This window comes from Anoplopoma fimbria, chromosome 7 (assembly GCF_027596085.1).
Source record: "Anoplopoma fimbria isolate UVic2021 breed Golden Eagle Sablefish chromosome 7, Afim_UVic_2022, whole genome shotgun sequence".
NCBI classification, from domain to species: domain Eukaryota; kingdom Metazoa; phylum Chordata; class Actinopteri; order Perciformes; family Anoplopomatidae; genus Anoplopoma; species Anoplopoma fimbria.
In genome coordinates this window covers 3,827,726-3,840,786 of record NC_072455.1, presented here as the reverse complement: position 1 = coordinate 3,840,786, position 13,061 = coordinate 3,827,726, and the positions used below count along the sequence as shown (strand labels likewise).

The window sequence follows — 13,061 nt, the reverse complement described above, 5'->3', positions numbered from 1 at the left end:
GTGTGTGTGTGTGAACACAGGGTGAACCAGGTCTGCAAGGGCCTCCTGGTCCTCCAGGGCAAGTCGGAGAACAGAAGAAACCGCCGGAGACAGAGATTCAGAGAGGAGACAAGGTAACACGGCCAGATCAGCACTGAGAGTGACCCCAATCGTGCATTAAATACATAAAATAAATAAACAGCTTTGTAATGAATAGCTTTGCTTCAGTTGTTAAGCTGCATCAGAGCTCGTTTGGATCTGAAAAGTGACCGCAAACTAAATTTAAATGACTGCAAGGTGACAAAATTGGCTTCAAATAGGCTGATTAAAGCCCAAATTGATATAATTTATGTTAAAATATGTGAACAAATGTAAAATGCAACACATGTTTACATCAGGGTTCAGGCCAAAACAATAATTATATCAACATTTCCACAAATGCATCAACTTTTGCATCTGTTTTCTTAAAAGTTCTGTATAAACTGTTGGAAACTGCAACTTTCACTTCAGCCACTAGATGGCGACGGATAATTCCTTCACCGGTCGCTCCATTCAGAATAGTTAGACTCTTTTAGATTTTTCCTCACTTTGTTTTGCTCACATTTTCACCGTATTGGATTATGCATGAAGCTACAAACTCATAAAAGCACAGAAATTAGTTACATCATTGATTGTCCGATAACAATTTGATGCTGTTTTATGGATCATTTAAGGGCTTTTTCAATCACTCAAACAGTTTGGTTGAAACTTTGAACTCTTTCTCTGCAGGGTGACCCAGGTCTTCCCGGTTCCTCCGGCGATCCAGGCTATCCAGGACCCCCTGTAAGTATCTATTCCCACCTACGAACATCCTGATGTTATTGATTCCTTCAGGTTATAAGTGCACCAAAATATGGAAATATAGAAACAGAAGAAAACTTATTGCTGATGCTGTTTCTTGTAGGGTCCCTCAGGTGGCCAGAAAGGAGGCAAAGGAGATCCAGGAGAAGCAGGAAAACGAGTAAGTACAGATCACACATGAGTATATATGTACTTCTATAAATAATATATCCCTTTGACATCTATAGGTCTAAACCTTAACCCTTTCCCAAAGCTGCACTTAATTCTCAAAGCCTCAGTGTGCTTCAAAGTACTTGTTAAATCATCTAAAATCACCGGGAATTCCTCTACTGACATTGGAGTAAAACTAAAACTTACCATTCAAACAACTTGAAGATGCGAGGACGGGCTAAAATGTCCTTACTTTCCCAAAATATTATCCTTACTCGTACGGTCTTAACTTTGTTGATAGAGGCACTAGACTTTAGACACATTTTAATACTTTTAGTACAGGTTATATTTACAAAATCAGAAATGTTTGCCAAGACCTTAAAGCCTGATCACTGTTTTTCTTCTATCTGCAGGGCAAATCAGGCAAAGACGGCGACCCCGGTCCTCCAGGCTTCCCCGTGAGTTCTGCCAACAAACTCCACAATTCTAAACACTTTCTGTTTACTAATCTCTTATTTACATGTCAAACTTTCTATTTGTGTCCTTTTTTCACTATCAGGGAGGCACAGGAGAGTCAGGCCTGCCAGGTCCTCCAGGCAGGGATGGAGAGAGAGTGGGTTTTTTTCTACTACTTTTAAAACTATATTCATAAGGTGATGTCATGGATTGTTTTGATAACTTCCCCCTGCCCCTCCTTTCTTTTCTTTTTTTAGGGATTTAAAGGTGATCCTGGATACCCAGGCCCACCAGGACTGGTGTGTATTCTACATTTATCTCATTTAACATTTAAGACAATGTGAATTTAAGATCCACTTCTAGCTTTTGTATGGCACTATCAGCAGGTCTTTATGAGCAGATATAGTTTGCAAAGTTGCCGTCGAGATTTATTTTTCCATGACCAGGGAAACTGTATGAATGATACACGTACTCTTTAGCAAGGCAGTTGACAGATGGATAATAAGATAATAAAGAAAATAACTATCGAGAAAATAATCCCTTGTGCAAGTCTTTGTGCACTTCATCTTTTTGACCACTAGGTAGGAACATATCTATGCATCAAGCTTATGTTTTATATTATTTATTAATAAAAAGTATATTTTTTTAATAAATAGATTAAAACCAATACCAGCATCTGGTGTGTAAATCAATTAGAAAAGTGGAAGCAATCAAAAGACAGAAAATTGTGCTCCGTGCATTATATTCTTCTGACCACTAGGTGGTGATATTTCCCTAATTCTCATATTGATTGAATTTGATTTTTCCCTATATATTAAAATAATAATATTGCATAGTAATGCTCTTTTTTTCTTACTTGATTTTTTTTACATACTTTTCTTAATAAAATAAATATAGTATTTCTTGGTAGAAAAATGTAATCAGTTTGAGTGAGTGTGATGCGTTTCTTCTGAATATGTTTTATGTCTCATTGTCCCACCAGGTGCTCGGTAGCCAGGCAGGAGGTCTGATCGGCCCCAAAGGTGAACCCGGCTACCCCGGATCACCTGGAAGCAAAGGAGAGAGAGGACCAGCAGGTAAACACGCTCACTCAGTTACAGAACATTCAAATATATTATAGAATATGGTGTATAAAGGTTGTTTCAATAACGCTTAAAATGCTAGCTAACGAACGGACGTGAAAGGTAAACCAAAATTTTTTATATCTTTTTAATGAATTGGTCCCGTCCTCTTCAGGTTTATCCGGACCTCCAGGTGCACCAGGACTTCCAGCTATCGGAGGTGGTGGTCAGCCCGGACCTCCAGGCTTCCCAGGAGATAGAGGGCAGAAGGGAGAACTCGGCCCCCCAGGGCTGTCCCTGCCAGGTCAGCCAGGACGTTCGGGGTCTCCTGGTTTGCAGGGACCACAGGGGCCCCCAGGACCTCCGGGCTTCTCCTCAGGACAAAACTGCCTCACTGGAGAGCCGGGGCGTCCCGGTCTGCAGGGAGAGAGAGGCTACCCAGGAGGGTCTGGCCAGAAAGGTGAGACAATATAGAGATGCTGGTGTTCATCCCCCCAAAAAAATCTGTGCGAGAAATGAAGGCTTAATATACAGTATAACAGCTACGATATGAAAAAATAGAGAAAAGTTAACATAACTTGTGTTTTTGTCAGGTCTTATAACTAAAATCTCATAAAATAATAAAAGATAAAGAAGTGGATTCAATCCTCACCCTTCCAGTGCTCCACCACACTATAAAACACCAACCTTAGTGATCTCTTGTTCTTCCAGGTGAAAAGGGCGACACCTGTGAGAACTGCTTCCGCGATTCCAGCGGCATCCCAGGACCCCCAGGACCTGCAGGACAGCCCGGATTCCCCGGTAACAAGCACATCTAAACACATTCCCACCAGACAGAGCTTTATGTATAAAATCTTTGAAAGGAAGTAGGTTTATGAAAAAGCCGCCAAGTTTCTACTTCCCTGTCCTCCATCAGGATCTCCGGGCGGCCCCGGTAACAAAGGAGACAGAGGATATCCAGGAACGCCTGGTGGCGTTGGACCCTCCGTTAGTACTTTTTGCTTTTCCTATAGCAGCAAATGTCACCTTAGAACAGATATTTGTTACATGCACACTGTTATCTGGGGAATAAATATTCTACTCTTCAGATATTCTTTGAGCTTTAAATGAAGGTCTTAATATCTATTATATTTTGTTATTATCTCACATTAATGAATCGTATAATATAAAGCTAATATTACTTTCTAATGTCAACCGTTATCTTACATTCCTGGCCAGGAGTCAGAGTTTGAGTGAACATTTCTGACTTTCTTCTACTTTCCAGGGCTCCGCCGGTCCTCAAGGTTCTCCAGGATTCCCCGGGGAGAAGGGAGACCCAGGCGATGCCATCACAATAGGCGGTGGGCGGGGAGAGAAGGGTGACACTGGTTTCCCCGGATCACCCGGTCTCCCCGGTCTGGACGGTCGACCCGGTCGCGACGGACAGCCTGGAAATCCTGGAGCCAAAGGAACTCCCGTAGGTGGCTTTCACTGCATCATTTAGATCAGGATTTAGACCCGTTTGATGCTTAATTATGTGTTCCACAGGGCTCTCTGCTGGTGAAAGGAGAACGAGGTGTCCCCGGTGAGTCAGGCTCCCCAGGTATCCCAGGAGACAGGGGTCCTCCAGGAAGCCCTGGCTATGGACCTCAGGGATCCTCAGGAGAGAAAGGCATCCAGGGCGTCTCAGGAAGACCTGGAGGTTCTGGTGCACCCGGTAAGAAGACATTTTTTAAATGATTTAGTGACGATCCAAATAAAAAAAAAATCTGTGTTCACATCCAAAGCAACATCCTGCTGCCCATCTCTGAGTATTCCTCCTCCTTCAACCTGCGGCAGAGCTGAATCAAAACAATCCATATTACAGTGTTGTGATGTCACTCATATTATAATTAGTACCAGTACACGTTGCCATTTATCTGCAAACTGAAACCATCCATTTAATAAATCATTTAATATTATTATTATGTTACGGACGGAACCCGTCACCAACACAGTGTTAAATAAAGTTTTACTGACGATCGTTATCGGCTGATATTCTGTAAAAACAAAAAAAAATGCAATCAGGACATCAGCATTTATGCTTTCTGTTGGACGATCCCTGATGATGTTACACAGAACAACAAATCCATGTTTAAATTGACAGGAGGAGAGCTGGTAACAGTGCTGCCATTCAGTTACATTACGATGCGTTCAGGCTCCGTTCAGTGAAAATGAGTATTGGGTGAAGATAAATTACAAAGTTACCATGTAATCTTGTAAAATGTAGTTTTTGGTGAGAAACTTTTCTAAATTTAGTGTTTTGAAGGAGATGTTTTTGCAACAACATGAAATAGATATTAAAGAGGGAATTATGAGCTGTTTAACTTCCTAACACTAGTTCTAAGCAGATTATAATACATCATTAAAACTACCACTTTACTACTACTTTTTTTAATCAATAAAAATACAATCTTTTATTTCCTTATCTTTTGAATTTTTTGTTTATGTGCTCATAACATGACAATAAAAGAGTAAAAGGATAACATTTAGAATATTTAATGGTTTACACTGACTAAATAATGAAATCATTTTTTGGAATGTGGCGAAATAAATAGTCTGAAGCTTTGTAGATCAGCTGCTATAATTTAAATAAAACCAAAAAAAAATCTGTATCCGCCAACATGGATTATGATTAGCAATGATTAGCATTTGGTATCGGCTGCATAAAAAGCGTGATCGGGGATCTTTAAATGTTACATTTACTCCCTTTTTTATTTTGTGCTTATCCTTTCCGTGAACCGTAAGTTTTATGATCCGTTGCACCCCTATAATCCGGTACTCTCTGTTTTTTTTTCCCTTAACAAGAGAATCCGTAATCTCACCTCACTGAATTTTTGCCATGCAGGTACTAAAGGTGAACCAGGACTGACGGTGGCTGAGAAAGGCTTACCTGGACCCAGAGGATTGGACGGTTCCCCAGGAGGGCCCGGTTCATCAGGTACGCAGATGTTATTTTGACAGTAAAGTTTGTGTTTTCATGCATCGCTCACTCTAGGTAACCACGGTGACGCATGTTTCTGTTGTTTTATTGGACAGGTAGCCCAGGTCAGCCCGGACAGAATGGTTTCCCTGGTTCACCAGGAATAAAGGGGGAACCTGGACTCTCGGGCATCGGACTCCCAGGACCCCCAGGAGTTAAAGGTAAAGACACCATTAAACACTCCTCCTTCTTCCTTTTCCCTCCACCTCTCCTTGACCTTCACATGCTCTTCTCAGTTTGTCTTATGCCTCCTCCTCATGCTTTTTTGTCTTCCATGATTTTTCTTTTAAACACCCCCTTTTTATTTATTTTTCTCCTGCAGGATTCCCAGGTATCTCCGGCCAGCCAGGTGCTTCTGCTGGACCAGGTAGACCAGGAGTAGATGGACTCCCTGGCCAGCCTGGATTTCCTGGACCCAAGGTATGTAGATAGATGGACGGATAAAAAGGCTTAATTTAGAATAATAGGAAATTCACATGAAAAAGGTGAATACCAAATAGAATAACAAAAAAAACCTGGAGTCTTTTGTGAGAAACGGAACAAAAACAAGGACTCTATTTATTACATTTAATAAATTGGAGTTTATTCCTCAAAATACATAATGCCAAAAAGCAAGACCGGCAAAACTTCCCGGGATATTTTAAAGAAAAGTATACTTATTTTACACTTGTCTCCTCTGTGTGTGTGTGTGTGTGTGTGTGTGTGTGTGTGTGTGTGTGTGTGTGTGTGTGTGTGTGTGTGTGTGTCTGTGTGTGTGTGTGACAGGGTGAGCCTGGCTTTGGCCTTCCCGGCCCCCCAGGTCAACCAGGAGTTCCTGGAGGTAAAGGTTTCACCGGACCAAAGGGAGACCCCGGCTTCCCTGGCGGCCCCGGTTCACCTGGACGATCTGGATTTGATGGCTCTCCGGGATCTAAAGGTATTCTGCAGTTCTGTCACCATGGATACGCACATGTATCCGAGCAAAACACATTTGAGCCAACAGTACGCCTGAGCTGACAATGACTTTCTCATCCGTCTCTGTCCAGGTGACCCCGGTACACCTGGTATACCTGGAGCTCGTGGCCCACCTGGATCCCCCACCTCTGGCTCAGTGGGTCCGCCAGGCCCCCCTGGATCCACTGGCCCGATGGGACCACCAGGTCAGATACATAAGGCTGTTTTTTCTTACATAAGCGTATCTCAAAACTACGATCTAACGCAGATATTATTTGTCTCAACCGATTTTGTTTGCAACAGTGAGACTTGTTCTGTTTTCATTTTGTTTTGTATTTTTTGTATGTAAATATTTGTTATTTATTTGGCTGGAAAGTCACCAAGGACTTTGCATGACCACCCAGCTTGTTGAGGCATCTGGATGTTGATTTGGTTCAAGGGGTTCAAACTAAATGTTTCCCACTGAGCACCTGAGCACCAGACGGAGGGTCTGAGGGTTGACCTGTTTTGAAAACACGCTCATCCTCTCAGGGTGTGTTGGTGATCGAGGTGAATGGGTTTGATTATGCGTGCATCACGGTTACCATGGAAACCCACGTCGATCTATGTCATTGGAGGGCCACCTTTTTGTTTTTTAAAAACTCCACCGACAAAAAGAAATGTCACAGCTCTCTCACCCTTGGCTGCACCACCCTCCTCCACACGTCAGGTCCTTTCACCATTTCAACACCAATCAAGGCTCTTTCTTCGCGAGCACAACGATTGTAAACTAACCTCCATAGAGTTCCGGTTCACCGGTATTTAACTTCACACCGCTCTTCCTTTGGAATGAACACAAAAAACAAAAACTAACACAAATCCAACCAAAATGTTGGAACGCTCTGAGCATGCATTGGTTGCTATTGGACACAAGCTTTTTCTTTCTGTCAGAGCTTCGGTGCCTATTCAGAGTGTTTGAAAAGCGGCTTAATGTAGAATTTGAAATGCATTTAATGCATATATATATATATATATATATATATATATATATATATATATATATTTGTTCTCCTCCGACGCTCCGCCCTCTGTGCTTTGAACACACGCCCCTCCCTTACCGGTGACCCCTCTGATGCCAAGGCGAGAAAGGTTCTGTAACCAAATGCTGGTGCTGGTCGATGGCCAGTTAACGGTGACACACACTACACGTGACAATGTATGTTTGTGTTGTTAAAATACACCGTGAAGGAGTCACTCCATTTTGTTTTTAATGATTTTTAGGTAGGGGAATAAAGCCTCAGTTCCTTTATCCAGGCCCTGAAATCTTGATATCATCATTATAGGATTCCCTGGATCCAACGGAAACAAGGGTGACCCCGGCTCTCCAGGTCAAGACATCCCAGGACTGCCAGGAGACAGAGGAAGTCCCGGTTTCCCAGGTTCCCCCGGCTCAATCGGAACGTCAGGACCTCCTGGAGGACCTGGACGGGATGGCCTGCCTGGACTGCCAGGTTAGAACTAATGCTAACAACAGGGACTCAGACACTAACTGTAAATGCCACAGGCTAGCTGGTTAGCCAGTTGGCTAACTAATGATGCGAGGGCCTCATGTACATCTTCGAGAATATAGACAGAAAACCTCACAGTGATGTTTCATCAAGACGTCTTCACATTAGAGCTGGGTAATGTATTGGTATTATGTTAATATTGTGATATAAGACGAGATCTAGATTTTGGATTTATTTGTTGACTTTCCTGGTTTTAATGCTGCATTACAGTAAAGTGATTTTTCTCAATCTCAATTTACCAGACTTTTCTATCTGATCTACTAGTGATTACATCCACACTGCTGATGGCTATTTGTAAAAAAAAAAATAATAATAATCTCATTGTGTGAAAGCACCAATTATCAACTATACAATATTGTTGCAATGTCAATATTGAGAAATTTGGTCATAAATATTGCAATATTTTATTTTCTCCATATCACCCAACAAATACATAGACGTTTGACTTATTATTTTATTGTGGGGTCATTTCTGCTTTTTATATACATTAATCTAATATTTATATTGGCACCTATTTTTGGTGTTTATTCTTTACATTTATCTGTGCAGCTTTGTTGTCTGTGTCTTTATAAGCACATTAAGAAAGACGCAGAGAACTTAGTCAAATCCTCTGTATCTGCACACCTGACCAACAAAGCGGGTTATGATTCTCACTATATGACTGCCCTTTTGTAACTGATAGCTTGATGGATGATGTTATTGAATATTTAAATGTTCTGCTCTGATGTCTGGCTGCAGGTCAGAAAGGAGACATGGGTCCCATGGGAACCCCAGGACCTTCTGGAGGACCAGGAGGCCCAGGAGGGCCCGGCTTTTCAGGACCCAAAGGTGTTCACTCATAACTACACACATGTAGCATGTCCAAAGTTATGTTACCAACAACTTTTAAAATAAGCTTTTAAAGGGAAAAAGGACCAAAGGGACCTCGCTGATGACCGCTAAACTTCACTAATTCTCACGTGATCCTCTTCAGGTGATCCTGGATTCCCAGGCAGAGACGGCAATCCCGGCGGTCCCGGTTTTAAAGGAGACAGAGGTGAGCCTGGCCTCCAGGGACCCCCGGGAAGCAGCGAGCGACCAGCTGAGATAAAAGGATCCAAAGGAGACCCTGGAATACCAGGTACGGCTTAAAACACCTTCGCTGAGGCCCAAATATAAAACATTTTAAAAGGACACAACAAATATTCAATTACGACTCACTGTTTTAGTGAATACACATTAAATGTTTGCATTTGTTTCTACAGGTACACCAGGTAATTCAGGTCAGAAAGGCGTCCCTGGTCTCACTGGTGACCCCGGACTGTCAGGATCCGATGGACGTCCCGGACTTCCCGGACCACCAGGTGTGTTTACCTCCCAACTCACACACTCGCATAAATCTATACACACGTACTCATGCAAATGGATTCCTAACGTGCCTTTTCCACTGTGATGCAGGTCCCAAGGGAGATCCTGGCATCCCAGGAGGCTCAGGTGGTCCTGGAGGTCCAGGAGCAAAAGGCACCATGGGAGAAATGGGTTTCCCAGGTGGGTTTGACCTCATAGTCGGTTCCTGAACATCTACTGAAAGCTGTTCGCAAATTTCTTCCAACATGTGATTTTTTTGTAGTTGCCATAAATGCTGATATCACACTTTTATGATGCCACAGGACCATCAGGGCAGAAGGGTGGTTCAGGTCAGTCGGGTAGGCCTGGATCCCCGGGACAGCCAGGAGGACCTGGTTTCCCCGGAGCCAAAGGTGAACCAGGCTCTGCTGGAATCGGACCACCGGGACTATCTGGACAGAAGGTACTGGACTCAACCACTGATATTTCCTGAAGCTGCCAATTTTAGGTTCACACCTCATATTTTTTATTTGACGTCTCTCATAGGGTGAATCAGGTCAGCCAGGGTTCCCCGGAAGTTCAGGACTTAAAGGAACACCAGGATCACCCGGTCTCCCAGGTATATCAGGAGGGCCAGGTTCCAAAGGTGACCCCGGACTCCCAGGATTCCAAGGTAAGTCTGAGGTTTGACTACAACAGGTACATGTCTATTAATACTATGAAATAAAAATGCAATCTATGTTGATTTCCATTTGGTACGAGTCTGCTAGCTAAGTCCATCTGCTCTCTTTTCAGGTTCTCCGGGTATCCCCGGTCCTAAAGGTCTCGACGGTGGGCCCGGTGGCTCAGGTCTCACTGGAGCTCCCGGTAGACCAGGAGAATCTGGCCGACCAGGAGGACCAGGGTTGCCAGGAGACAAGGGTCAGGCAGGTCGGGACGGGATCCCAGGACCGGCTGGCATCAAAGGAGACCCAGGTAAGTCACTGGTCAACGTGTTCGGGAAAGATTACTGTAAATTCAAATTTGCCATTTAATATAAGACTGACTTGTCATTCATGTGTACTCCAGGTCTTCCTGGTTATGGTGGACCCGGTGCTTCTGGGCTTCCAGGGTTGCCAGGTGAGCAACCGTCCTCTTTATGTAACAGTTTGTGATTATTGTCTCTGCACCGATATAACAGTCTCCACTTTATCTCTCACTAAGGTTCAAAGGGAGACCCAGGTCTTCCCGGCCCGTCTGGCAGCCCCGGTTTTCAAGGAAACAAAGGAGATGCTGGTTTCCCCGGATCCCCTGGTCCTCCAGGCAACAACGGCCCTGCTGGGCCTCCAGGACAGGCTCTGCAGGGCCCCAAAGGACTCCAAGGACTCCCTGGACCACCAGGAAGAGGAGGTAAAGCCTTTGGATATAGTATTTGTCACCACATGTTCTGCCAGTAATTGCTGCCTGGTTTTCTGAGTGGTGGTTTGTTTTACTCACCCACATTGACAGGTGGGTCGGGCTTATTGCCTAGGACATTCCATTTATAATTCGAGTCCAAATGGTCTTAAGATAACTGGTATTTTGTATGTTTTAACTCATTTACTATAAATAATTCGGCCTTTATCAGCCGGCTCCAGTCCTCACTGGACTTGTGAAAGTCCTAAAACTTGCTTGTGATGGGTAACAGGTTTTATCCTTCCTTATTGTTGATTGAATCCACAACCTAGTTGCTGATTTCTGAGATTTATTCATGAGCTGCCACTCCTGGGAGATGAAACAAGGAAAAAGGATAAAAAAGACAGGAAAATAAATCAGTATTTGGTCTTTTCAGAGGACTCTCCAATCTGAGTTGTAGGCCTTCATTAGCGTTCTATAATGTAACTTAAAGGAAACTGTTTACTGTGATTGTTCACTATCGCAAAGGAAGTTTCATCTCAAGAGAGAAGCTTTTTATTATGCGTAATGATGAGCTGAAACAAAAGGGATTGAAATGGTAATTAAAAAGTACCACATGCTTAAGTACTGTAAATGCAACTTGAAGTTAATGCTATAAAACATACAAAACCATAAAATCCTGGACTGAATTTGCAGGACAAAATGCTTTCTATGCAAACGAAAGAAAAGACGGTTCTGATGAATGATGCATATTCGGAAATGAGTTAATTCAGTTCTCCCAACCAGTGAAAACCAGACAGCAAACAGCAGAAGCCCCACTTTTTGTTATTTTTTTATGTGAATGCTTTCATCTCCATGTCAGTTGATTTGCATGGGACACTGTCGCACCAATCACCACCACCACCACCACCACCACCGGTGTAAGAGCCGCGGCACTTGTTTGAGCACCACCTGTTGAGTCATTGTCAAGAACACTGAGCACGGATAATTAAGAAAATCAATTTTCACCAGGAAATGACGGGGATTGTCACTGTGGTTTTACCCCGAAAAGAGCATGTGTTTATTGCACTTTGTTGTCTCAACGTTATCATCTTGTTGTTTTTTTTTTGTCTTTTATCCATCAATCCATCCGTCCTCATGTCCTCCTCACCCCCTTGCCCTCTTCTTCTGAACAATTGGGGGGGAAGCTGTAATCAATCCATCTCTCCACAGCCCTGAAGCACTGCATATGTGTGTGTGTGTCCATTGTTTTGTGGTACTGTTAAATCATATTGAAGAAATGTTGGTGTGAAACAGCTGAGCCTGAGACAAACTTAAGTTACATCTTAAAAATTAAGTTCAAGATCGATTTATTTCAGTTTTCAATATTTCTCTTAAAGCTCACATATTAATGACCAAATAAGCAACAATCAAACTAGTTATAACTTATTAAAAGTTTAACAGTCAAAAACAAAAACGTTTTGAAAATGTGAAATAATTAAAACTTTGTGCGAAATAACAAACACTCTCTATAAACTTTAGAGTCCAGTTGAGAGAGTTTGGGTTTGCATCAGGCTTTGCTGTCTTGTGTTGTTGTCCCACCAATAAGTCATCTGCATGGACACTGTTTGTCCCAACATGCTTAAACACACAGAAGGGTTGAGATCAAGCCTAACACAATGCTGGAGAGAGTGGACAGCCCCGACCCACACGAAATTACTGTTTTCTGATCATATCATTGCAATTCTGTGAAGAAAAAACCCCTCTGTTTTCAGCTTTGTTTTCACCTAATCTAATGGGTTTTTTAATGGTTTTCTAATGTTAAGTACAAGGAGACATTTCTAAACCCCATGAATAATCACAAAAAAAAAAATCTAAATCTAAAATAAAATTTATAAAAATACATCGAAACTTGTAGCATCCATAGCACTCTTAATGTAGAGTTTTGTTTTATTATAATAAAAGCATCTTATTATTTAAGGGGTATTTTTAGGCTAAAATCAATAGATTTCTGTTATGACTATATTTATTTAAAGAAATATATATTATAGAAAAGAAAAAAAGATATATTATAGAAAAACAATTAATGATACTGATTAATAATATAGTATATTAGGTGTATGCATGTTCATATTGATAGTAGATACATAAAGCATCATTTGAACACACTATAGGCCTCAACAGTAAGATCTGGTGTATTATTTATTGATAATATTGTGTACTTTTTAAAAGTATATGTCAGGACTGACCACACTCCAGCACTGTGTAAGGCTAGTAAAAAGAAGTGTTTTTCTGGGTGTCAGGGTGACAAAATGAAGCTATGACATTTTACCCCCCTGTGTTTCTCCGCGGCTCGGCCCCACCCACCGCGGTGTGGCCTCGCCTCCATATGTGATGACACGTACATCCGGCCTC

The 13,061-nt window shown here is 42.3% G+C and overlaps 1 protein-coding gene across 1 annotated transcript in view; it reads left to right on the top strand.

Moving 5' to 3' along the window:
• The window catches only part of col4a5 (collagen, type IV, alpha 5 (Alport syndrome)), a 45,984-nt gene that overhangs the window by 24,774 nt on the left and 8,149 nt on the right, over positions 1–13,061 (top strand). The window contains exons 13-39 of the mRNA XM_054601867.1: positions 21–113; positions 748–801; positions 923–979; positions 1,383–1,427; positions 1,529–1,582; positions 1,683–1,724; positions 2,408–2,501; positions 2,662–2,946; positions 3,198–3,287; positions 3,403–3,473; positions 3,751–3,942; positions 4,014–4,182; positions 5,353–5,445; positions 5,544–5,648; positions 5,810–5,907; positions 6,253–6,403; positions 6,513–6,626; positions 7,743–7,910; positions 8,706–8,795; positions 8,941–9,087; positions 9,212–9,310; positions 9,405–9,494; positions 9,617–9,756; positions 9,840–9,966; positions 10,089–10,268; positions 10,362–10,412; positions 10,497–10,682. Coding sequence (XP_054457842.1) covers positions 21–113; positions 748–801; positions 923–979; positions 1,383–1,427; positions 1,529–1,582; positions 1,683–1,724; positions 2,408–2,501; positions 2,662–2,946; positions 3,198–3,287; positions 3,403–3,473; positions 3,751–3,942; positions 4,014–4,182; positions 5,353–5,445; positions 5,544–5,648; positions 5,810–5,907; positions 6,253–6,403; positions 6,513–6,626; positions 7,743–7,910; positions 8,706–8,795; positions 8,941–9,087; positions 9,212–9,310; positions 9,405–9,494; positions 9,617–9,756; positions 9,840–9,966; positions 10,089–10,268; positions 10,362–10,412; positions 10,497–10,682 — 3,085 coding nt within the window. The remainder of the gene's footprint in view (positions 1–20; positions 114–747; positions 802–922; positions 980–1,382; positions 1,428–1,528; positions 1,583–1,682; positions 1,725–2,407; positions 2,502–2,661; positions 2,947–3,197; positions 3,288–3,402; positions 3,474–3,750; positions 3,943–4,013; positions 4,183–5,352; positions 5,446–5,543; positions 5,649–5,809; positions 5,908–6,252; positions 6,404–6,512; positions 6,627–7,742; positions 7,911–8,705; positions 8,796–8,940; positions 9,088–9,211; positions 9,311–9,404; positions 9,495–9,616; positions 9,757–9,839; positions 9,967–10,088; positions 10,269–10,361; positions 10,413–10,496; positions 10,683–13,061) is intronic.